Source organism: Eutrigla gurnardus, assembly GCF_963514095.1.
Source record: "Eutrigla gurnardus genome assembly, chromosome: 11".
NCBI classification, from domain to species: Eukaryota; Metazoa; Chordata; class Actinopteri; order Perciformes; family Triglidae; genus Eutrigla; species Eutrigla gurnardus.
The window spans coordinates 25,800,173-25,824,910 of NC_139925.1; the positions used below are offsets into that span (position 1 = coordinate 25,800,173).

Below are 24,738 nucleotides of genomic sequence, written 5' to 3' on the forward strand. Positions count from 1 at the left end.
GAACGGCATCAGAACAATATCAAGCGTGTAAAGTACACGAAGAAGAACGTAGCGGGAGCGCGCGGCGAGGATTGTTGCGGCCGCGCATCTTGCGGAGCAAGTCTACTGTGCTGCCCGGAGCCGCTCCTAATGTAAATGATTATTGATTTATGAATTAATTGATAGGTAGCTTATTTTTGGCGTATTGATTTTTTTTTTTTGGCCTGGTGGCAGGTCTCCTTGGCCTGGCGGCCCGCCAGGCCTGTACAATGGTAGGGGAAACACTGAATAGGATATACTCCTGTATTAGCTTCCTCCTCTTTACCTACAAAGCCTTTCATGGTCAGGTACCATCGTATCTTGATCAGAGCTTGTAGTACCTTTTACCCAACCAGGACACAGTGCTCAGGCCATGCTCCCAGTTCCAGTCGTGTAGGCAGACACCCTCCCCACATTTAAGAGGAGGCTAAAGACATTCCTCTTGGATTATACTTAGGGCTGGCCAGGCTTGTCTGGGACCAGCCCTTAGTTAAACTGCAGTTATTTTCTGTAATAAGAGCAACATTAAAGCAGTGGAATTAGCAAGCTAGCTACCTTGCTAGAGGACTACGCGTCCTCCGATTGGAGGATCGGTGGTTCGATTCCTGGCTCCTCCAGTCTGCATGCTGAAGTGTACTTTTCCCTGAAGACCAAATTGACCCCTTGAGTGGTCGAAAAGCACTATAAAAAAACAGGTCCATTTACCATCCAGGTCCATCCGACTAGCAGGCTTGCTGGCTGATTCTGCCATTCTTTGCTGCTACACTGATAACAGAGAATGAGCTTAGCAGCAGGCTGGTGAACAGCCACATAGTGAGGTTCTCACTCCCCAGCTAATCAACCAGCCAGCTATCCGTCTCCCTGAAAGCTGCGTCCGTTCTCTTCCTGGTGAGCTGCGACAACAACCATCACCATTTCTTTAACGTTCTAGTCACATGACCACTGAAAACCAGCACAACAATGTGGAGGTCACAAGTGCATCAACCAAAATTCCAGTAAAAAATGTATTTTCTTTTTTCCAAACTCAAATAATCCTAATCTTAACAGTGTTCCTCTGTCCCTCCTCCTTCCTTGTCTTTTCACTTTAATAAAGACCTCCATTCCTGTGTGTGGACTCAGAGATTACTTCAAGTACAAGTACAATTTCATGAAAGTAGAAGGAAATTAGAATATCAGCTGCTGTTTGGTGGGAAGAAAAATCTGCAGACTTGATTAAGTCCCAGCTGTGTGGTACATTCATTCCTTACACTACATGCTGTCAAGTATAATGTCCCCGTCTTTTACCTGGATGTCCTTGTAGTTCTCCCTGAGGTCCATCAGGCGATGGTAGGCCTTGATGGCTTCAGCAAACTCCCCGATGTCGGTGCTCACGACGATAAAGTTCTCCCAGATCTGCCATTGTTCATAGTTACACTTCAGGGCTTCCTGTAGGGTAAGAAAGGCTTTGTTCCTGTCAGTGAGGGGGGCAGACGGGGAGAGACAGACAGAAAATGAAAGACCAAATCAGTTAGCAGTGTCAAATAGGCATGCGCCCATATGAAAAGTTTGTGTCATGATTCTTCTGGCCAAAATTATTCTAGATTCTCGATATTATGCCGATAATCATGAAAATATACTTAATATTTTGATTGTGTGACGTATAAGACATCTATATTTTAAGAACATCCTTTTTGTGAAAAACATTCAAATTATCCCAAACAAGATGATCTAATCTCCCTGCATAAATAAAAGATAAATACTTAAAAAAAAATAGTTGTATTTTTAACTAACCCTATTATTCACTCATCTTCCATGATAATCTATATTTTATATTTTCAATTCACCTGTGATTTACAATTATCCCGATAATGTAAATTCGCTATCGTCCCATAGTGTCAAATCCACTAAATAGTAGTTACCAGTAGTCATTTCAACATTTGGTGAAGGAATAGAAGAAGAAGAGGATACAAAGCTGTTGCCAGTGAGACACAAACACACACGTTGAGTTGAGTTAAAAGGTGCTTCTGCTGAAGTGGCAGTGGTGCTAACCAGATATTAATAGAATCTTTCCTGCTTTGCTTTTCAATTTCAGGCCTGAAAGCACATGAGTCTGTAAACCTGTAAACACAAGCTCAGAGACACTCAGGATTCACTCAGTACCTCTGCTACCAGAACCAGACCACGTCTCTCCCTAGCTAGAGACATATGAAGACATGTCACTCCGACTGCTCACACATCCCTGTGAAGACTAGAGCCGTGGGACCTCCAGCATTCTAGCTTTCAGTTTGGCGAGGTAATCTTCTCACCGAGCCTCCTGAAGTATAACTTCAGCCTAATGTTTGGGGTCTTTGTCCTGTTTGAGGAAGAAATTGGTTCCGATCTAGTGCTGTTCACACGGCACATCATGGGTTGTGGCATCTCTTTGTTCAATATGCCTTTTACTTTGGACAAGTACCCCACTTCCCCAACACCGAGGTACCATCAGGCCATCACAGTGACAGATGCTCGCCAGACGGCATCAAGCACTACCTCAGCATCTCGCTACATATTCTACCTCACTGAAGTTCCTCTGCATGAGCCCAACGCCTCAAACTTAGATTTAACCGTCTGTACACTTTCCTCATGCCAGCATCCTTCCAACGTATGTGTTATTTTGCCCGTTTGAGTCTTTTCCTTCCATTGGTCTCAGATATGGCTTCCTCTGACGAGAAGGATTACACAGTGGCATCTTGACACTGGTGTTTTGTGGGTTCAATAAACCTCAGACTAGATGCTCCGATGTATTCATGTGCATGCGAGTGTGTGCATGTTTGCAGTGATTGCAGCCAGTGAGCACAGATATCAAGGTCCAATTCATTGCCATTGTACAACAAGGTCGCACAACAAAAAGTTTGTTTTCCCATTTTTGTTACATAAAGAAAACGCACACAATAAAAGGGCCATATTACGTATTGAAGGGTTCAGGATAAGCAGTCTAACAGCCTGAGGAAAGAAGCTGCTCTGAAGTCTGCTGTTTCATCAGCCGATACATGGGCATCTCTTCCCAGAATGCAGCAGGGTGAACAGACTGTCTGGGAGGTTTTTTTCCCTTTAATATCTTTGGGCTCTGTACAGCACCTCTTGTCACCACTATCAATGATGCTGGTAGACGGTACAAGGGATGTGATTGTGGTTTGTAGAGTTCTCTGGTCATAGAATGTGAACATCCCATAATACTTTGTAATGTTTCCAGTCCGTATGTTTTGTTTGGAAAAGTTAACAAGAACTTGGCACAAGAATTCCTCCTTCTTAAGTTAAGAAATACAGCTGTGTAGTAGTAGATTGTTCTCTGCCAGATTGTTGATTTCCTCTCTATATGAAGTTGTTTGTAATATGTGATGGTAGCATTACTGGGTGTACCACCTTAACAGGAGGGTGCTGGGTACACCGCCCTGGGGGGCTCCAGAATGGAGGAGGTGTGTCTGTCAGGCTGTTGCTTCTATTTAACTATTCTTCCAAAGCTGAGCCAAGTTTGTGTTCAGTCATAGTGGAAATTAAATGTCACATCACAGAGAATATTACTGTATGAATGCTGCTAGAACGTTAGCTAGCTAAGCTGTTTGCATGCTACTTCTGCTAACATGCTAATGTTGATCAGTGGTATTTATCATTATAAAATGGCCTACTGAGAATGTTACTACTTTATGTTTATTAATTCATCATTGATTTATCATTGTGAGTGATAAACTGATATGAAATGAGCTGCAGAGACCAGAAATCAGGAGGATTTCATCAGTCCAGTAAATCTGCTTAAAGGCTGCGTTTTGATTCAACGACAGTATTCTATAAAACTGAAGATCATCTTTTTTTACATTTCTATTCTAAGGTCCTACGGCACAACAACACATCTTTATTTCTTAAGACACCGTCCCTTTAAACAGGTTTCCGACGTTTTCCTGCCATCACAATGTGTACACAACTGCAGTGTATTCATACTTACTTCTTTTGGAGGCGAATGTAGGCTGTAGACAGGTTGGTCCATGCTTCTGCATTCTGGAAAGACGAGGTCGTAAAGAAGGAAAGGAAAGGAAAGGGAATAGTAAGGAAGACTAGACAAAAATAATAATAATGATAATATGATGATGATGATGATAATAAGAGAGGTCCTGCCCCTTCCCACTGGAAAAAAAATATCTGTGGTTGTCAACAAGATGAGAGAAATATCTGAATTGTTCCATGAATTCCACATGTGATGTTTGTCAATTTAAAAGATAATGTTTCAAGTCCAGAAAGTCTCAGAGTGTTGTAGTTTTCAGGTCATGTCATTAAGTTGAGTGTGAAACCGCTCAGTGAACTACATCTCTGGTCTCACACAACGTACCTCACCAACGCGTTTCACCTTAAAGCCAGGACTTAGTCTCTATATAATAATAATAATAATAATAATAATAATAATAATAATAATAATAATAATAATAAAAAATAAATATATATACATATATATATATATTAATAACATGTGGAAGAATAGGAGAGAAAGTTTCCAAGTATCCACATAATTGGAGGCCGTCAAAGTCTGGTGTGGTGGTGTGAAGATATGCTGCTGTTGTGATGGATTCTGCAGCATGGTGTGTGTGTGTGTGTGTGTGTGTGTGTGTGTGTGTATGTGCGCATGTTCAGTATGCGTGTGTGTGCTGAAGAACAGAATCGTGAGGGAACAGAGGTTACATGTAAACTGAGAGGCTGATGGGATTGCTATCCTCTCATGCATGAACTTGTCCTTCTGCACGTTATGGTGAAGTTAGTGAAAGTGAGCGTGTGTGGAGCTCCTTACGTCTGGCTCCAGGCCCACACACCTCTGGAAAGCCCTGGCAGCTCCCTCATAGCCCTCCAGGGCAAAGTAGGCACAGCCGAGGGAAAACCACACACCCAGCTAAACACAAACAAAAGGGGGGGGCAAACTATTGAGACCATGCATTACAGCGAAGTACACACATTTAAAAAAAACATTCCAAAACCCGTTTGTGAGCAAAACTAGCAGGCTATTTAAATCCTAACATGAGTCCACAGCAATGCAGCTCTGTGAGGCTGCACTCGACTCTGCTTTGATAAAATGCTGACGTCAGCATGCTAACGTGCTCACAGTGGCCTCGTTTGAATCGAGTCATTTCATGCATCTTGAGCAGATCGGATCGCTATCAGCCACTAAAAAGTGTCAAAGTGTTAATGCATCCAAGCGGCATTTAAGACGGAGTGAAATCGACTTGCTCAACCCAAGTGGGAAACTGCTGCCTCGTCTGTGGACATAGCATGTATCATGGTTAGCAGGTATAATGGTGACCACGTTCACCATTTTAGTTTACAGTAAGCATCTTAAAAATGTCCTAACTGGTACTAAACACAACGTACAAGGTAGTGGATGCTGATGGACGTGTTGGTGTGACTCATGTCCTCATGTCATTTTGCAAAAGTCATGTTCCAATGATTGCCAAGGCGCTTGGACATATAATGTAGTCTGGTCTTAATTATAAGGAAATACAGTGCTTGTTTAATTGATAGAGTTGTAATTCATTACAAGTAACTGAGTCCAACTGAGAAGGGTGTTTTTAACACTTGGTCCCTTTCAGCCCTCCAAATGAACTTGGAATGATGAGTCAGCATTTATGGTTCATATGTGAAAACTCCAAAAGACTGTCTGAAACTAACCGTACTCGGACCTCCTCAACACACTCCAGGTTCACTTTGGCCTCATAGAGGTTGCATTGAGATAAATAAGGATGCAGTCAGGCTCTATTCAGTGACAAACAGTATTGGCTGAATATTACCACATTATCATGAAGTTCAGTCGTTTGAAGGAGATGTTTTCACGTGAATATCAACTAGATATTTCAGAGAGAATGAGGAGAGAAAGCTCAGCGTTGTGGAAGCGACATTAAACATATCATTGACCTGCTGAGTGATGAAGGGAGGAGCTATAGTGTGACCAGAAACAGGACTGAGTCTCTTTTCTGGTCCATGTTGGGTTTGATTTGTTTAAAGTGGACTACATTGTGACACAGCAGGACAGCTGAACTAGGAAAACTACTGGATTCATCTGGAATATGAGGTCTCTCGTAATAACGAATTATAAAAGAAAAAAGGGTTTCAGTGTGTCAGTTCCTGAAATTAAAGACGTTTCTCAGTTTTGTATTTGTAACATTTGTAGTAAAACGCCTTAATAGTACCTGCATGGTGTTGATTTTGAGCGACTGTTCGAAGCAGTCAACACACTGCTGGAACTCCTTGTTGCGGAGGTGCAGCAGGGCTTTGGAGCGCATGGCCCTGGCGCTGCGGCGGCCCGACAGCTCCCACGCCCGCTCGTAGCACTGATGATCCCTCAGTACGTCTCCCAGCAGGCAGTACAGACTGGGCGTCTCCTTTTTCTCCAACTCACGACGAACGATCTCCTCAGCCTGAGCAGATGGACGGGAGAGGAAAGGGAAAGTCAGAGTGGCCGAGGAGACGGAGAAGGAAACAATCATAGGAAGTATGGGTGGGGTCGATGTAAAGAGTCGGGAGGCAGTGAAATGAATAAAGTGAAACCTGTAAAAAAAAGAAGATGAATATATCAGAGAGAGTACTGGGATGAAGATGAGATGTAAACACAACAGTTGGCTTAAAGACAAAGTAAGGGTTGGGATGATGTTACAGGTAAGTGTCACATAACCTGTGGACGTTTGCACTCGCTGCACCTCACCAAGCCACTACATGCTCGGGGACGAGCTGAGGCTCACACTGTAGTGAGGGTGGAACACATTGTTTTCTCTTTCCCAACCTCTGTATCTTGATTAACATCGTTGTGTGGCGGTCTAACCACTGACAGGCTGGCGGCCTCTGAGCCCCAAAGGAGTCTTCCATGCATTCCTCTGCTGAACCGTCTCTGGGCCAAGAGCGTCCTACCTCACCTGGAAACAACACACTCCACTCTTCTGAAGCCAACTACACAACTCTGATGCAAACACAAAGGCAATGTTGGCCTCGCTTGACTTGCGTGCCTTGTGTTTGTGTTTATTCGCTTGGGTTGGATGAGTCGTAGAGTTCCATAGACACCAACCAGGTTTCATCCATCAGGGCTGAAATCACCACTAGTGCTGCTTTGTACATGTTGAAATCCCAGACCCACCATCCTGTCAGGGTTCATGACATCATCCAGAGGTGCTCAGTGGATTTCACCAAGCTGGATCCACTAGATCTAGTTAGAAACACATCGGCTGGTTTACTACAGCTGGATGAACCCAAAATAAACTATTTAGTCATGATTTAATATCAATAACCAGATGAAAAGATGCTGAAATAACTCCATAATGATGGTGATCAGTAGAAAGTCATGCTTTCTTAGGTCTGTCTGCAAGACATCAAGCTAACTACTTTTAAAATGCTGTTTTCTGAATCGAGTCTGGATTGATCGGTGCTAGGCTATGCTAACATAAAACATAAAAGATGGTTAACAGTGGTCACGACAGAGATATTCCAAAGATATTATGTGCGATAATTATGTGACAGGTTCATATACATAAAACAAAAACAAAAAAAGTTTTTTAGAAAGTAACTAAACCTTTAAACCACTTGTTTCAGCTGGTATTTAGTAGTGTTCCTGATTGATTCAGGTCCAAATGTTGATATTTTCAGTGCAAATTATTTTAATTCTACTTATTGTGTTACAAATATGTGATAAAAATGATTTTGTTATAACTGATTTTGAGCCAGGTGACACATATGGAGGCACCGTTAGTCACCATCCGTCACTAATGCTCACCATAATCATAACCATAGCCAGCATGTTAGCGATTAGTAGCAGATAATTAGTCAATAACATTTCTCCAGATTTTGTAACCTAATGTAATTTTTGTAGTAAATTTGAGTTATATGAGAAGTGCTCTATAAATAAAATGCATTATTATTATTATTATTTTTAATGGTTTAATTTCAAGTCCTCAGCTAAAACCGGTCCAGTCATTTGCCTCTGGCCTCTCAAACAATACCAACCACAGTACCGCTTCTCACCTTTTGTTTTTACAAAACTCTAAACCTCTCTGGAAACTTGGATTAGGCATCCTTGAACAGGATAATGTCATTTGTGAACCGTTTCTGTAGCATCGTTTTGTGGCCCTGACCACCTGCATGCATATTTACGTTACACTTGAAAAGCTTTTATCATTCCTCCCTCTGCAAGAATGCAGGACTCCTCTCTTACAGACAGGATGTGGAGCACAGATATCAGGATGAAAGTTGGAAAAGAACTGCGTTTAATCTCAACCGGATGCCTCCTGGACACCTGAGTACTATTACCCATTGGAGCTCCACTGGACCAGATACAAACATACAGGGATCTGTGTGTTTGATGATCATGAATGATAAGGTCTCCCTGCTTAAATAAAGCAGCCTGTACACATGGCGCTGCTACTGCCAGCCCTCAACAGATCATTTTTCATGTCTATTTTTGCAGAAAATGGGACGTGGAAAAATAGGCGATGCGCCAAATCTCTAGATTAGCGAGCTGCAGCCGAGCCACAAAAAACAAAAACAAACAATACTGTGATATCCTCGATATGATGCGGGAATCCTGCAAATGTTAAGCAACCATTATTGTAGCAATTTACACCCATGTCTGACCAAAATATCATCTCTTCATCAGTTTACACTATTTGTCTTAAAAGGTATCATATACAATTATCAGTTATGGGCAGAAAGTTGTGAGGTCACAGCAACCAGCAGATACAGTGAAATACCCTCAAGGCTTTCGTGAGATAGAACGGATACAGACACCTCCATTCTTCAACACTTCATCTTTACATCCAGGTGGGCGTTTGAAAAACATTTCAAGCAATTCCCTCCAGGCATCCTGAGATATTGCATGCATGTGTTAGTGTGTACCTTGCCATGTTGGCCCAGCCTCTCATAGCATATAACCACGTCCTCCCAGAGCTGCAGCTTCTCATATATGAGCAGAGCTGAACTGGTGCAGCCGAGGTCCGTCAGCAGGCTGGCCAGCTGTTTCTGTAGGAGGAGAGAACAGAACTCAGAGGCTGCAACCATGCTAATGGCTTTACAGTACGCTTGGACAGATTCAGAAAAGATGATTCATCTCATTTTTTTCAGAACAATTAGAGCCGCATCGTTATTTTTCAGGTTTTTTTTGAATGAGTTCTACTGATACAGCTCAGTGCAGGACTGTGTAGCCTGTGAGCGGTCCATGTCCTGCTTTAATATTGTTTCAACTTCATTTGTTGACTCCATCCTTCTAGCTAGCGCTGCTCGCTAAAGGCCTGATTATGCTTCCGCGTAGTGATCACGCAACGGCCACGCAACGGCCACGCAGTTGCTTGGAGACCGTGATGGTTCTGCGTTGGGTTTACGTGTCGAAATGCAATTCAATGCCACACCGGTAAAGGGCGCTATGTTTTTTGTAAAGACTGACCGACCGACCGAGACTCTTGACGTATATCGTCGTTAGCCTCGTTATAGCCTATTTGTTTACTTTCCGGCTTTAAACGTCCACAATTTTTCAGAACTTGGTGTTTTATTTCTTTGTGCAAAAGCGACGAGGTGCAAACAATAAAACAAGGTGCAAACAATAAAACGAGGTGCAAACAATAAAAGTAGCCTTTTAAAAGTTTAAATGGCGGTGTTTATGAGTGGAAACCGGATAGCGGTCTCCAGCGGATGTAGTTAGCGGACCAATCACAGCCAATGCCGCTGCGTTGGCGTTGCGTTGGTGTTGCGTCGACTCGACGCGCGTCTAGGATTTTTGGGAGGTGCACGTCAGGCCCTTGCGTTGGACGTAAGGGGGTTCGCAAGGACGTAAGGGGTCTGCAAGCCCCCCCGTTGTGTCGACGCGGAAGCATAACTTGGGCTTAAATCCTGGACCTGGACTTGATGTTTTGACTGCTTCAAAGTTAAGACGTCCTCTTGTGGATCCACTCAGTCCTCTAGCAGGGGTAAATGAAAACGGGGTATCATACTGTTTTAAACGGCAGGGTCAACATTGTGTCAGTCCAGCAATGTAACATATACTTCACTATGCGATGTATAATTGCAGGCCTGAATATGTTTTATACTGTTGGAAATCCAACAGTATAAAACATGTAAGAAAGCCTCGACTTCAAAAGGCATTATAATTGATTTTTTTCTTTTTTTATTTCATGAAAACAAAATACAACATCCAGAAGAAAAAAAAACACTGATACCATAAACAGGCTCCTAAGTTTTGTCACATGCCGACCACGGTTTCATAAAATGCATCACAGCGTCTGCAATCATCCACCTCAAACTGCTTTCTAGTCCTCAGGCGGCAATAGAGACTCTTCAATTCCAGCTTCATTGCTGTTATCAGTTATTACATGCCGCCTGGGTGACGTTTCCTCCCCAACTGATCTCTCCCTCTCGCCAACACTCCGCCTTCAATCTCTTGGAGCAGTCTAAATCATTCCATTACAGCTTATTCTACTTTCTGCTCTTTCTATTTTATTTGGCCTCCTATCCCGGGCTGTGTGAGAGTGTTTAATGTCCGTCTTCCAAGATCTTATGATGCTTTGGGGTTCAGCAAATGTGTCACACAATGTCACAAGTGCACTTTTTTTACCGTTCCTGTGAGACCTATATTTATTTAATTTCCCCTTGTTGCTTTAGAGTTGTTACTTCTGCAACAAGAGCAATTGTTATGCCGCGTTCACACCAAACGCGAGGTGAATTTTTCACATGGTGCTTACGAATCAGTGCAAAGGAGGCACCAATATTTCAATTTAAGCAAGATATTTGTGTGACCCTGTGTTGAGGAAGACTATCGGTGATGAAATTGCCACCCTGATGTTGCTGAATGATAAATGGAAGAAACAAATGTTGTCTCCTGTGTCTGTGGTCCCCCAGAGCTCTATATCAGTATACCAGAGGTCTACGATAGTAGCTCACATGAGTCCAGAGACCAGACCAGACTGGAGAAACCAGAGACCGTCTGTGGTCCCCCAGAGGTCTACGATAGTAGCTGACATTAGTCCAGAGACCAGACCAGACTATGTGGAGAAACCAGAGACTGTCTATGCTACAAACAGCAAGGTCTCTGCTGTATTTATGTCTAGATGACCTTATTTGGAGTGTTGATGGAGCAGCTACAATGTTAGCATAGCCTAGCACCCATCAACCAGCCTCTAGCATTTTCAAAGTAGTTAGCTTGTTGTCTTGCAGACAGACCTAACAAAGCATGACTTCACACGTTTTACACAAAACCACAACTTTGGTCCAGACTGAACTATTTACACTTAACTAACACTTAAATGTCCCCAGAGACACAACAGACTCTTACAGGAACAGCTGGTTGACATTTCTGCCTTTCAGTGAAATGGTTCAAATGGTTTAAATTTAATTCACATATTCAAGGAATTCAGAATACCCAAACTTTCACTCTAGCGACACCAGCAGGTCAAAGTTTTCACTTATCCAGGAAATATCATCTACTAAATGAATTGGCACAAATGAGAGATTTATGGTTCCCAGAAAATGTAGCCTCATGAAAGTGTTGACCCACTGCCTTTTGACATTTTGGCAGTATTTTGTGTTTAGTGCCAATAATAAAATGTATCACGATGACACACCAAGCTAAGAGCAGGGCAAACATGCCTGAAACATTTGCATGTTAACGTCGTCATTATGAGAATGTTAGGATTCAGATGTTAGCATTTAGCTTATTTAGCTTGGCTGTAACACCTCGTATCAATTCCTTCCTTCACATTTGATGATGAGTCACAGAAAAGTTAATTGTACATTTGTTTCTAGGTATTTTGAAATGAAAAACATTGTAATTTGAAAAGCGTTTTTGAAAATAAAGTATTTACTACCTGGACAGTCCATCTGGTGGGGGCTTGGCAGAAGTAGAACCCCTTGAGCCGCTCAGGCACGGGACAGTTCAGGTCTTCAAAATGGTCTACTATGGCCTTGAAGAGTGAAACAGAAGATGACATTGTGTTTTATGCGTTAGCCCACACAGTGACACGGTACAACACACATGCACTGTTCATTAGAAGACAGCCCGAAACTGAAAGACAATGGCAAGTCATACAACAGTCAGATAGAGACACAGATAGATATACTTTACTGTCCAATAGGGAAATTTGTCTTGGACACATTCAGTGACTGCTGTAACAAATAATACAGAATAGTGCATACATACAATACATACAACAAAACAAAACCAAACCCTGCTAACCTGTCTCTATGCAATCACACAACCATACACACACATGCATACATCAAGTAAAACGATAATAAATTACATGCATACATAGATGAAAAACAGCAATACATTACTCATGGTCCTGGAAAGTGCATGGTTAAAAATGTTTTTTTGGTTGTGTCTGCACTTGGGGACTCAGAAATGTCTGCCTGAGAGGGGTCCGAGGATATTTTCCGGGCTTGTCTGGTGATGGTTTCTTCAAAGATGTGTTGGAGCATGGGGTGTTGTCTGACTCCCACTATTTTAATGGCCCTGTTTGTGAGCTGACTGATCTGGGCCTTCAGCTGGACACTCGGGTTGCCAAACCAGGCTGAGATGCCATACCAGTCTTTCTATCCATTTCTCTTTAGAGGACTATGTAGAGGGTGTCATTTAACAGTGCTTATAATATCACCAAAGATGAGCATTTTATGTTTATTTTTAAACAATTTAGGTTATTTTGATTTTTTGTTTGTGATATAAATAAAGAAAAAAACATGTATCTTATATCCCCCCCCCCCTTTATTTTTTCTTATTTTTATTCCTGTTTATAGTCCTTGACCAAATGTGTTACGAAATTAACAGTGTAGATGGGAACTATATATACAATAGGGCTGGGTATTGTTTAGAATCTCACGATTCGATTCGATTTCGATTCGTTGGATCACGATTCGATTCAATATCGATTCGATTCGATATTGATTGAAATGCTTTGATATCGATTCGGTTTCAAGTAGAAATACACAAGTAAGAGTACCAGATCATTTTTTCAAATAATTTATTTAGTTTCATGCCTTATGAACAGCCGTGGTATAACTCATAGCATGATAAAACAGGACACTACTTAAACACTGAACTACAGTGCATGTAACCGCCGCGGAAGCTATGGTAGTAGACGGTAGTAGTGCAGATATACCGTTGAAATGCACATATTTGTTTATCTACTCTTAACATTTATTAAATGTATTTTCTCTTCCTGTTTCCCAGTGCGAGTTGAGATACACAACTATGATCGCATTTGTCAATCGCGGTATTTTATTTTGAAAATTGCTTTTATTTTGAAAATTGGCCAGATTGTCTCGTGTTTCTTTAGCTGTGGCTGCAGACCCTGAATTGGGACACAGCTACTGTGTGATTTACTGCCAGAACTGACGCGTTCGCTCGCGGGACGCGCAAAAAATAGAGCAGACGGCGGAACGATCGCTTCACGGCGCGGGACGGCCGCGCCTATTCGCGGCGCTCCGTGTCTGGTGTGAACGACACCATAGCTTAACAGGGGCGCCGAAAGGAAGCGGGCTCCGCTACGCGCCTATTCGCGGCGCTTCCACGGCCGGTGTGTACTCACTCCGGTCGCCATATTGTAATGGTTTGGTCTAGTGCGGCCCCCGTCCGTACAGCGCGAATCACACGAGGGTGTCGGTCACAGCGCCCCCACTGGCCAGGGGCTTGAATCGATTCAGAAGATTGCTGAATCGATATTGAATTGCGGGGAAAAGAATCGCAATGCATTGCTGAATCGATATTTTTACCCACCCCTAATATACAATGTTAATTTTTTTATCCGATTACTCGATTAATTGATGGAATAATTACTCAGTTACAAAAACATTTGATAGCTGCAGCCCTACTTCTCGGGTCAATTTCTCTGCTACTTTTGTCACTAAACATTCAGACAGAAGTACAACATGGTGAGGTCACTATAAACACAGGTGTGTCATGTAAACATGAATTATGGTTCTGTTCCAATTGCTGTGCCTCCAAACAGAACAGGGCCATAGTAAATTTGATCAACTGCACCTGTTTTAACCCTGCCATGGATATCACGTGAAAGGGGCCTATAGCAGGTTCAATACACAGATATGGGGATCAAGCACTAGTTAAAGCCCACGTTATACAGCATTATGTTTACATTAGAGACAGAGTGTGTTTTATTTATTCAATAAACCTGAACCATATATAGGAAAACACTCCAACTACATCAAATGAGAATTACATTTAGTGCTTTGAGTTTTACTGTCCTCACTAGTACCTCGCCTCGAGCCTGAAGAGTTCCAGTATAAAACAGAAGAGCAATCCGCGTTTCATTTATTGATTTTCAGCTCGTCTTCTTCCAGCCAGGTGTTTGAGTCTCATAACTTCTTCACCAGCTTTTTCATAATCCCATAATGACGTTGGTATTATGTTTTTTCCGCGACTGTTATTGATCAACATCCAAAATTCCATTTGGAGCTGCAGTGGATTAATGGTTTTGTGCTCAGGGTTGTTTTGAAAAGCGAGAACAAGGTTACTCAATAACTCACTGGCACCGCCAGCCAGGTCGACTTCAGCAGCTCTTTTAACTCAAACATCCACACGTGCAGATTAGATTCCTATCCAACACACCATGAATACAGATCAAGATACAGTGACAGTCCCAGCAAGCAAATGCATATTAATCCAAAGCAATAAAAGAAAATGACTTGCTGACTGGTCCGTTATGTACATTCAAGTAGACAAATCACACTGGTAGGGAGCCGGGGGATGAAAAGCATAGTGAAGCTGTATTGGAGGTTAGTCTGCAGCTCAGTGTTTTACTCACCGAGGCTCACAGGCTCAGGTCTAGATTCAGTGAAACGGTGTGATCAGAGTGAGGATGAAGCATTAAGTTGTTAAATGTTTGTTTGTCTCTCTGCTTTGTAACGTTCCTCCTCCACTGAAACCTCAGTGAGTCCCACACTTGTAGTAAGAGGGTTTACTTTACAAGGAGCTGGCCTTACAATGGTCACCACTGTACACATTAACAGTCCTCTGCTCCGACCATCCAGCTACATTGATTTGAATGGGAATGTCCGTTCTGCTCCCGTTTTATTGTTATGGTGAATCCCAACATGTAAAACAGATTTCAGTGAAAACCCAGCTCCTTACCTGGGTTTGCATCATGGCTCTCTCGACACAGCGGGAGCTGCCTCTCTCCAGTTTAGTCCTGAGGCAAAGTGCTGTGACCTCTACAGCCCAGAACTTTGGCTGGGACAGAAGACACTGTGGACAGACATGAGAGGAACAAAGCGTATGATCATCACAATCTGGGACTCTAGTACAATCCTGATGATTTAACAGTCCAGGTCGGTTTGTTTAGAAAATGTCAGTTGGGCTGTACCAAAAGTCTTTTTTTTTCCTTTTACTTTTACTGTTGCGGTTTTTCGTATGAAGCTTCAAATGTCTGTCTTCCCTTCTTAAGCTGTCATCATCCTGAAAGAAACTAACAATTCTTACTGGTGCAGGTTTAAAGGGAACAGGGACATGGAGCTGATCCACACCGGGGAAGATGATGATAGGTTGGTTAAAACCTGAGCTCACATAAAAAGCTAACAGTCTCTGAACCGATTGGCCATCAGTGTGAATACGATACACCTCTGGGGGCGAGGGGCCACATTCCTGGGGTTCTAGTTTGATGTGGAGACACCTTGAGGCTGGAGTTTAGACGTGTACGGGATTGTTTCACAAGCAGCCAGTTAACAAGCTCATTTTAAACCAATAACAATCATCATCATCATCATCACCACCACCACCACCACCACCACCAGGTGATAGCCGCTGGGTTCAGGGATTACATTTCGGCCTATCCGTTTACCTGCATTCAACCTGAATCTGATTGGTCACTACGACTCGGACTACGAACAGAAACCGAACACTTCCCCAATCTGGTCCCGCTGGCTACAGATGTTTCTACATGTGAATGCAGAATCTGTTCATAAAGATTAGTTGTAAGACAATGACTTTCTATCCACTCTATATTGATCACTATGGAAATATGCAATTAATGTGATACATGGTTTGAGAAGAGATGAAAAAAAAAAACCGCTAATGATGTTTGTGGATGCTTGCTGGAGTCATTAGTGCAACAGTAAATGGCTCTAATTGAACAGTTATACGTCGGGCTCCATCAATCACTGAGTAATTAAAATCAAATAAAGGCATGCTAAGCATTTTTCATAAGACTGTTAACACAAACAAGCAATCAGCTCATCTCAAAAGCAACAAAAGAGGAAGGAGACCCAGTTGATATCATGGAAACTCTTTTGAATTTGTAAACAACATTCGTAAGATAAAATATCACAGGAAGGAGGCAAAAGGGTGCTCGACCGACCTACAGCCTCCAATAACACCTCCAGGAAAAAAATACATGGTGAAGGGTTTAAAAAAAAAATCTATACTTTTTTTGAAATTGACATATCCCTTCAGCTCAGTCCCAATTTATGAGCAGAACTCTCATACGTCTTTTCTATAATGGGATTGATCGATCACACCAAGAGGCATGACTACTTCAAAAACGCCCCTTGGCGAAAAGTATTTTCTTATTTTGTTAAGAACTTACTATATACATATATGGATATATTCCATTATTATCAGTTATGAATTAATTAAATAATTATAAATGGTAGTTATTATCTGGGCATGTCAAATCTTCTCCATTATATTGGATTGATCTGGTAACTGTTGCATGTCGTACAACAGAGATACTGTGTTGGTGCATGTCCGTGTACAGTAGTCTGTGGTCTGTTTAGGATGAAGAAGAAAGGTGTGCTAGTTAATAAACAACCTGCACTCCTAATCTGCCTCTAGCAGGGACCGCCATCTTGCACACTTTGCTGAAGACTGTTTTCTGGTCCGTGTCTGACTTTAAGAGCTCATCTTGTTTTGGTTGGACTCAGTCCGACTCCGTTTCTGCATGTCGTGTCCTTTCAGTGATCGAAGCGAGGCTGTTTGCTCCCGAGCATCCGGTATATGTAAGGTCATAGGTCAGCTCCAGATGGTCCTCCAGGAAAGTGAAACAGCTGGACATGTGACAACCATCTAACCAGCCTGCAGATTCCTGGATCTACATGTAGGCTGGGAAGATGCCTGCTCACAAAACCAGCAGCTGCCTGCCGCTTCGCCATCAGTTGATTGGTCAAACTGAACTCCCAGCTGGATGGATGGACGACAACTACAGTCCAGCATTTCAGAAACGTGTCAAACTGTGCCAGATGGTAACCTCCGGTTCTGAAAAGTTAATCCAAAGGAATAGTGCCTCAAACCTGCATTCTCTCTACAGGCCATCAGGGGGCGACTCTTCTCTGGTTGTATGGAAGTCTATGAGAAAATGGTCCTACTTCTCTCTTGATGTATTATCTCAGTAAACATTGTAAACATGAGTTTATGATCTCCATCTCTAGTTTCAAGTCTTCTTCAATCCAGCATGACGTTCATTTAGTACATTATGGTCCATTTAGAGTCCAACAGACCAGAAAGCAGGGGACGCTTTAGGGGGCGGGGCTTACCTGCTGATTGACAGGTCGCTACCAAAATGTCACAACTGTCAGACTTGGGACTCCAGACTAAGTTTTCACACTAATCCGACTGGTGCACCTTACTTTTTCATTTAGGTGCAACCATACCTTATCTCTACACTTCTCATAGTCATTTTTATATTTAAATCTCAACACAAACAATAGATCACAATGTAAATTGTTTAAAAATAAACTTCAAATGCTCTTCTTTGGTGATATTATATCTTATATATGATAATATTTATATTATAAGCAGTGTAATATGTTATTATGTCTGACTCCTCACTGCTCCGGTTTGTGGCTGCCTGATGCTGAGACACTGCAGGGAGCGAGGCTGCTCGGCCCACCAGCACCTATCACAGTACCGGTTGTGTTTCTGGTGCTTTTTAACCTTTTGATTCTGAACGACGACGCTCCGACAGCTAAAGCAGCGTTCCCAGCCATTCTCTGGCTGTACACTCTGCAGTAAATGCATAATGTCGGCCCGGAGACCGAATCAAACGCCCAGTTCTTAAAACTAGGGCCAATCAGACCGCCTGCTTTGTGACACCGACTCAGTCCCCGATAAGACAGGACCGGCATCTTAAAGCAGTGAACTCCACCGATGATGTTGTGTCTTTGCTGGGAGAGGTGGTGTTACGGCCTCAGCACCTTTCTGTACAGTTCTCTTGTGTCGCTCGAGGAGGAGCAGGATAGCTACATTTTCACTCGTAGTATATTGAGGCTTCTACACTCTGCCTAGTTTCTTTTTCCCCACCAACATTCAGCAAAGAAGAGACTGGGATCAGAGCCAATCAGAGACGTAGGCCCGCCCCTACTCTGATTGGCTAGGTCTGTGGTGATTCTCCTTCACTGTATGCTGGTGTGGAAAAAACATTACGCTTCACACAAACAGACCAGCTGAATCTAAGGCGCACCAAGGAACATTTTTAGTCGCTTGTAAGCCCTAAATGGTCGTGAAGTGAACAGAAAGTAAAAGCAGATGGTGAGAGTAAGTTCTCTTCACAAACACCACTTCAACTCAACCAGAGCTTTCTACACTTACTGTAGGGTCTTCCTGCTTTTAGCAGCTTTCCCTCACCAGCTGCTCACAGAACTTCATCTGAATTTATTATCATTTATTCTGGACCATAAGGAGCAAATGTGGGGGTCTGACAGGGAGCCAGGGGGAGGTGCGGAGCGAATAGTCCGGGTCGTGATTAATGGTGTCTATAGCATGACCTGGACCAGACAGGCACAGCATGCTGCTGCCGAGTATGCAGAGGCCAGTGGCTCTATTACATGGTGGTTTGAATTCAATTCATTGGTCTGCCCTTGTTAAGATTTATATATTGTTCAAAGGTTTCATCGCACATCTCCCTAATCCTGGCTTCTCTCCATGAATATTACAATACAGTCAAAGGGCTCTGTGGTTTCAAGAACAGTGAGTGATGTTCAAAGAAAGGTCATCAACAGATACATCATTACAATTTAATGTATGATTGTTGAGGTAAATAGTGCAAAACCTTAAAATGCAAATGCATGGAGACCTGTTTCATCGGGTACTCCTGACGTAGTTTTATAGGCCACAAACTGTAACAAGAATGTCACGAAATCCAAGAATTCCTTACCGATGTGAAAGCCAGGAGTTCCTCTTGGGTCAGTTTGTGGACAGGGTTATTCTTCTGGAAGTCAGTGCTGCAAGACAACACTCTTGGTCAACAGTACATACATTATGAAACAAAGAGTCTACAGTTAGCAGTCAACCCTGTCTCCTACAAAACCATGATACCATAAAACTAAGCTGCAAACTCAATTGCGTATCCTAACATGTGACAAAACTACTTTGTTAGGTTTACTAAAGACATGATTTGGCTTACAATTTAAACAAAACAAAACCACAAAGTACAGGGCACCAGGATGGCTCAATGGTAGAGTCGGCGCCCCACGTACAGGAGCTGAGTCATCACTGCAGCGGCCCCGGGTTTGAATAACACCGGCGGTCCTTTCTGCAATGTTATCCCCCTTTCTCTTTCCCCTTTCAGGCTCACTATCTCAATTAAGGGCAAAAATGTCCTGTCCCCCCCCCCCCCCCCAAAAAAAAATTAACAACGTACTTGGTTATGTTTAGGCAACAAAACTACAGTCTCCTGGAGAAAGTCCTGAAGTTTTCCACCACCAGTTGTGACTAATTTAGGTCAAGACAAATTATGGCAAGTTTTCTTGTGGGGGGAGGTCAATTTCTGGAGACCAGTTTGAAGCAGCTCTGTGAAGCTCTGCGTTTAAACTTAATGCAAAAGAGGGCACACTAACATGATGAAAATGTCAGGTTTAGTTCAACTTGTTAGCGTGTTAACATTTTGTAATAAACAGGAAGTACAGCTGAGGCTGATGGGTTGTCATTGGGATTGCAGATAGGCTTTTTACTCCCAATAAGTTCGACCAATGATAGATTTGATCTGATGATATAAATTATCATCAAGAGCATCATGAATGTGAAATTTCAAGGCAATGCATCTAATAGATGTCGAGTTAATTTAATTAATACCTCATTTGGGGTACGTGCGTGCCCTTGAAGCGACGGCAGCAGGTGTTTTATTGTCTTAATTATTGTGCGTTGGTGTTGACGGAGTCTGCAGAGCAAATTCTTCATTATTCATCTACAAGATCTGGCAAACTAGAGCTACTTTTGACTTTGTAATTTTATATCAACAAGGTCCTGTGTCTTCACTATGCCCAAACAAACAATCACCAAGTCTGGGTGCATGCTCTACATACATTTTAACCATAAGCAGGGTTATGATCAGGATCAGATTCATCTTCATGGTGCTTGTTAGAAGCCTAATAGGATAGGCAGGACAGGCGGAAATAAAAGGAGGCATGCGGAAATGCATAAAAATGGCACAGTAAAAAAGAATCACATTACTCTGCCTGTATCTCTCTCTAAAGGCCCTTTATATCTCTCAAGAAAATTCCCACTGATATTTGTTAGCGTTTTATATTTTCATTTCAAGGCCATTGCGAAGACTGCTGCTGAGACTCTTGACTCATTCAGAACTTGCAATCTGTCGCCCCGGACATCCAGAATTATATTGTAAGGAATTTCAACCACTGTACCTTAAAAAGGCCGACCAGTCCTACTCGGTGAAACAAAACTCTTGATCTCTTTTATGGCTCAATTAAAGGGGCTTTTTATGTTGCATTTATGTATGTCACTGGGATTATCAGATCTCAGACAAGAATAGAAAAGGAAATAAAAAGACAAGTTCAGGTTTGGACGGAGGATAGTTCTTCAGACCGACAGGGCAGCTTTGATTGGAAGGCTTGTTTGGTTGTTACTTTTTGCACTACCTGTGTTAACCCCAATAAGGAAATAAAGATTAATATAAATAAAAATGAAGCAAAACTAACATCCCTGCTATAAACTATAACATGGGTACTTAAAGGGTGTGAGTAGTATATTCTATATTATTGTTTTCTATGAAACTACAAAAGGTCCCAAAGATATGGAAACCATCCAGAATATTCCCAGTAGCCAAGATCAAAACTCCAAAATGTACCAGACCCTTTGTGTTGTGGTGTGATTAGTAATCTCTTCCACTAAATGTGGCTCAAATTAAGGACTCGATTGTTATTAGGAAGGAACTGTCATACAAGGTTCTGATATTGAATTGATAAACTGTGTGTGCAACCATGTTGAGGCTTCTTTGAGTTGTATTGATTCTGTATGATAGGATGGTGTAGTCCATCAAAACAGACTTAACAGCCTTGTCAGATTAGCAGTGTACATGATGAGGGTGAGTCCGTAGTTGGAGTTATTGCCATCAGGCCGGCGTGTCAGGGGACATGCAGGAAGGACAGAGATTTAAGGCCTCCTTTGTTCCCGTAGCTACTGGTCAACTGGACTCCATCACATGACCTCTGTACTGCAGATTCACTCATCCTAAGTCTGTTGTTGGTCCTGCACTTTACAACTGTTGTTCTTTTTAACTAAATCTTATTTTGCCCGAATTGGATACTAGTGTGATGTGATGAAGTGACTGCGTGCGCGATGTTTCTTCAATACATTTCTCATATTTTCTTGTTAATTTATTTATTTTTTTAGTCATCAACCAAATGATTAGACATTTGATGGAAAGGACCCACTTACATTTTAAAACACAGAATTAAGAAAAATAAAACGGAAAACACAGAACTTGGGAACAAATAAATACAGACATACACATTCAATACATTCATAGGGCCCTAGTTATCTACCTGTTGAGCTTAGCTTCATAAACACCACCGTGATGGATTAGTTAAGCTTTCAGAGCCAGCAACATGTTGCATATCTGTTTAGTATTTGATGACATTTTTTTTTTTGTACAGAATCCCAAAGTAAACTTTGCACTAGATACTAGCTGTAGCAGCTACAGCTAGTACAGCACTAGATACTAGCTGCACTAGGTACTAGTGGTACTAACTGCACTAGGTACTAGTGGTACTAGCTGCAGTAGGTACAAGCACTTTTGTCTTCCAGGAAGAAAAAAAGGATTGGATATCGATATAAAAATACAAAGGAATTGAATGATACGAGCAGGAATGTGATATAAAAGGGCACTTTCATTTCTCCCCGACTGTAAGTTCAGGCTCCACAACAATCTAGTAAGTGGACTATGAGCTGTTCCAGGTTAAGGAATTCACTTTGTCTAAACTGTTCATGAATCAAGCGATGTATTTCACACTTTATTACTCAATGATGCATGTTAGTGTAAGAACATTTAGTTATATGTTTCAACTCTAGAATCCAGAATGTGATTTTTTTCCTCTTACCCTTACAAATGTAAGAGCTGCTAAGAGCTCAGCATCTCCAGAGGGAGAAAAGGAAATCCAGACAAGGTCACATTCCTGGAGTTAAAATGAGCCAAGGTGACCGAGGACTCTTCAACTTTTTAAACCCTTGGCTAAAATTTCTGAAAAAGTAATCGCATCCTGCCATGTGCTCTCATTAATACAAGACACACTGACAATGAAGAGGTAATTAAAATTCTTTAGTGCATGGTGTGTCCGGTCTAACCAATTACTTTAGACACTGAAACTGTAGCTGACACTTAAAGTCACTGGATTTACTCCTATCCAATCTGATGGAAGCGTTCACACCGGCGGTGGAACGGCTCCGGCTTCACCCGGACGTCTATTTAGGTCTTTTCTACTTATCTATGGAAGTACCTGATTGTGTATTTCTGTGGTATCAAACACGAGATAGGTTATACAGATACACAATTAGGGCTGAGGTACATTTTTAATGTAAACACAACAACACAAGGTCAGCGAGTTCCATCTTTGTACAATTTGCAGCATTCATTCCATCTAAATCTATTTCAAAAAGAACAAACATAAAAATCACTGAAAAAGCTGTCTAGCTCGCCATCATGGGAGAGAAGTAAAAACTTTAACCTGATTTAAAAAACGCAGGATTGAAAAAAACATTTTATTTCTTCATGCAGGGAGTTCATTATGATTTATGATCATCTTATTAGGGCCCGAGCACAGACGAGGTCGGGCCAGTGAAGGCCTTATTGAAATTTAAGATGATTTTTCACTAAAAAGGATGTTCATTAAAAAGATGCATCTTATCTGTGACATGATGAATATATTTGTCTTTAGCAGAACATCTTGTTATTAAAAAGCCAAAACTCTGGCTGACGCTTTGGTACAAACTGGAGACGTGTCTCCCATCATCCCCTGGTGGTCGCTAACAGCAGGTGGTCACTCATCAATCTAAGACATTCCAACGTACAAGGGATGCTCACTATCTTGTTTTAAATGCATTTAAACCTCTATGGAGGAGTTCTCTTTGATTATGTCTTGGAGAAGCAAGCAGGTGTGTGGCTCTAACATTCATTTAGACAGACCTGCTGCTCATTAATCATCTCCTAGCAATCTCACTAACTGCTCCGTTGACCTTCACTTGACCCTTAAAGCCCCTGCAGCATCATAGGAATTCATCACTGGCTTGCTATGAAGCAAACTGGTTTTACATACTGAATCTGTAGAATCCTTCAGGTTTCTGGGATCCACCGTCCCTGACTCCCTGTTAACGACAAGTTTACGTCCAGCATAGACACCATCTGGGAAAAAGGCCCTGAAGAGGATGGATTTACTGTGCCAGCTCAGGAAGGTCCTCATGAGCTGCTGATTCAGTTCTACACTGAAGACCAGGTCCCAGCCTGCATTCGAGAGCTGGGTTTAGAACCAGATGTCACACGAGAGGGTGGAGCTAAGTATAACCAAACACTGAATGAGACTCTTTTAGGTGACCGACAATGTTACAATTAACTTTGAAACAAAATGTGACTGTATGAGAACATCAATCAGCTGGAGGAAATGATTATGCAGTGAATGGATAAGTGATACGACCATTTAAAAAGTCAGATGTTAGTCAGCTCAGAGTGATACATTAAGCAAAAGGACTTTTCTGATTGCTCTGGAGGAAAGTATACCCTCAAGTTTGTTTGGGGTTTTATTATTAGAAGTGTTCGGCATTTCTCCCTAATTGAAAGCTTGGAGAGAGAGATAGGAAATGGTAGGGAAGACTGGAATGGAACCCGGGCCACTGAGGGGCCCAGATACTCTACTTTTTTGTAAGACCATCTTTAGTATTCCTGAAGTTAGTTACACAACCGGTCAAGAAACTGAGGTCTGACGTAGAGGACTTACCAGACACCCAGAATGACGGCCTGCTCCTCAGCGCTGAAGTCAGGAAGCTCATACTGATCTGGCTCCGCTAAGTTGATCTTATCCAGCACCGTGTCATCACCCAGACTGTAGTCCTGGAGGCACACAGGAACAGCATAAGGTCCAGCATTGCATATGCAACCTCTAAAAGAAGACCTGCAGCTGTGGGAAATACAGCAATTTAAATTTAAAGCTGGGTTCACATCAAACATGATTTGCACAATAGAATATAAATTCAGCACAAAGACGTAAATACATGCAAATCTGCGGTGGGTTGCAAGAATGATTTTATTTGCATCATTAGCATCATGTCATTCACGTATTCATGCAAGTAATATATTGCAAAATATTTCAATGAGCAAGAAATTTGCGCGACGCTGTGTCTCTAAAGCCTCTCAGCGTTGACATCCTCCTCCTGACGTTGCTAGATGATGAATGAGAGACCAGACCAGACTATGTGGAGAAACCAGAGACTGTCTGTGGTCCCCCAGAGGTCTAGATAGTAGCTCACAT

General features: G+C 42.1%; 1 protein-coding gene across 1 annotated transcript in view; it reads right to left on the minus strand.

The window, feature by feature from the left end:
* The window catches only part of ttc27 (tetratricopeptide repeat domain 27), a 64,452-nt gene that overhangs the window by 10,811 nt on the left and 28,903 nt on the right, over positions 1-24,738 (minus strand). The window contains exons 9-17 of the mRNA XM_084021612.1: positions 24,208-24,320; positions 19,140-19,206; positions 15,125-15,238; positions 11,847-11,942; positions 8,890-9,012; positions 6,201-6,428; positions 4,811-4,909; positions 3,977-4,029; positions 1,303-1,468 (exon numbers count right to left, since the gene is read on the minus strand). Of these exons, the coding sequence (XP_083877738.1) occupies positions 1,303-1,468; positions 3,977-4,029; positions 4,811-4,909; positions 6,201-6,428; positions 8,890-9,012; positions 11,847-11,942; positions 15,125-15,238; positions 19,140-19,206; positions 24,208-24,320 (1,059 nt within the window). The remainder of the gene's footprint in view (positions 1-1,302; positions 1,469-3,976; positions 4,030-4,810; positions 4,910-6,200; positions 6,429-8,889; positions 9,013-11,846; positions 11,943-15,124; positions 15,239-19,139; positions 19,207-24,207; positions 24,321-24,738) is intronic.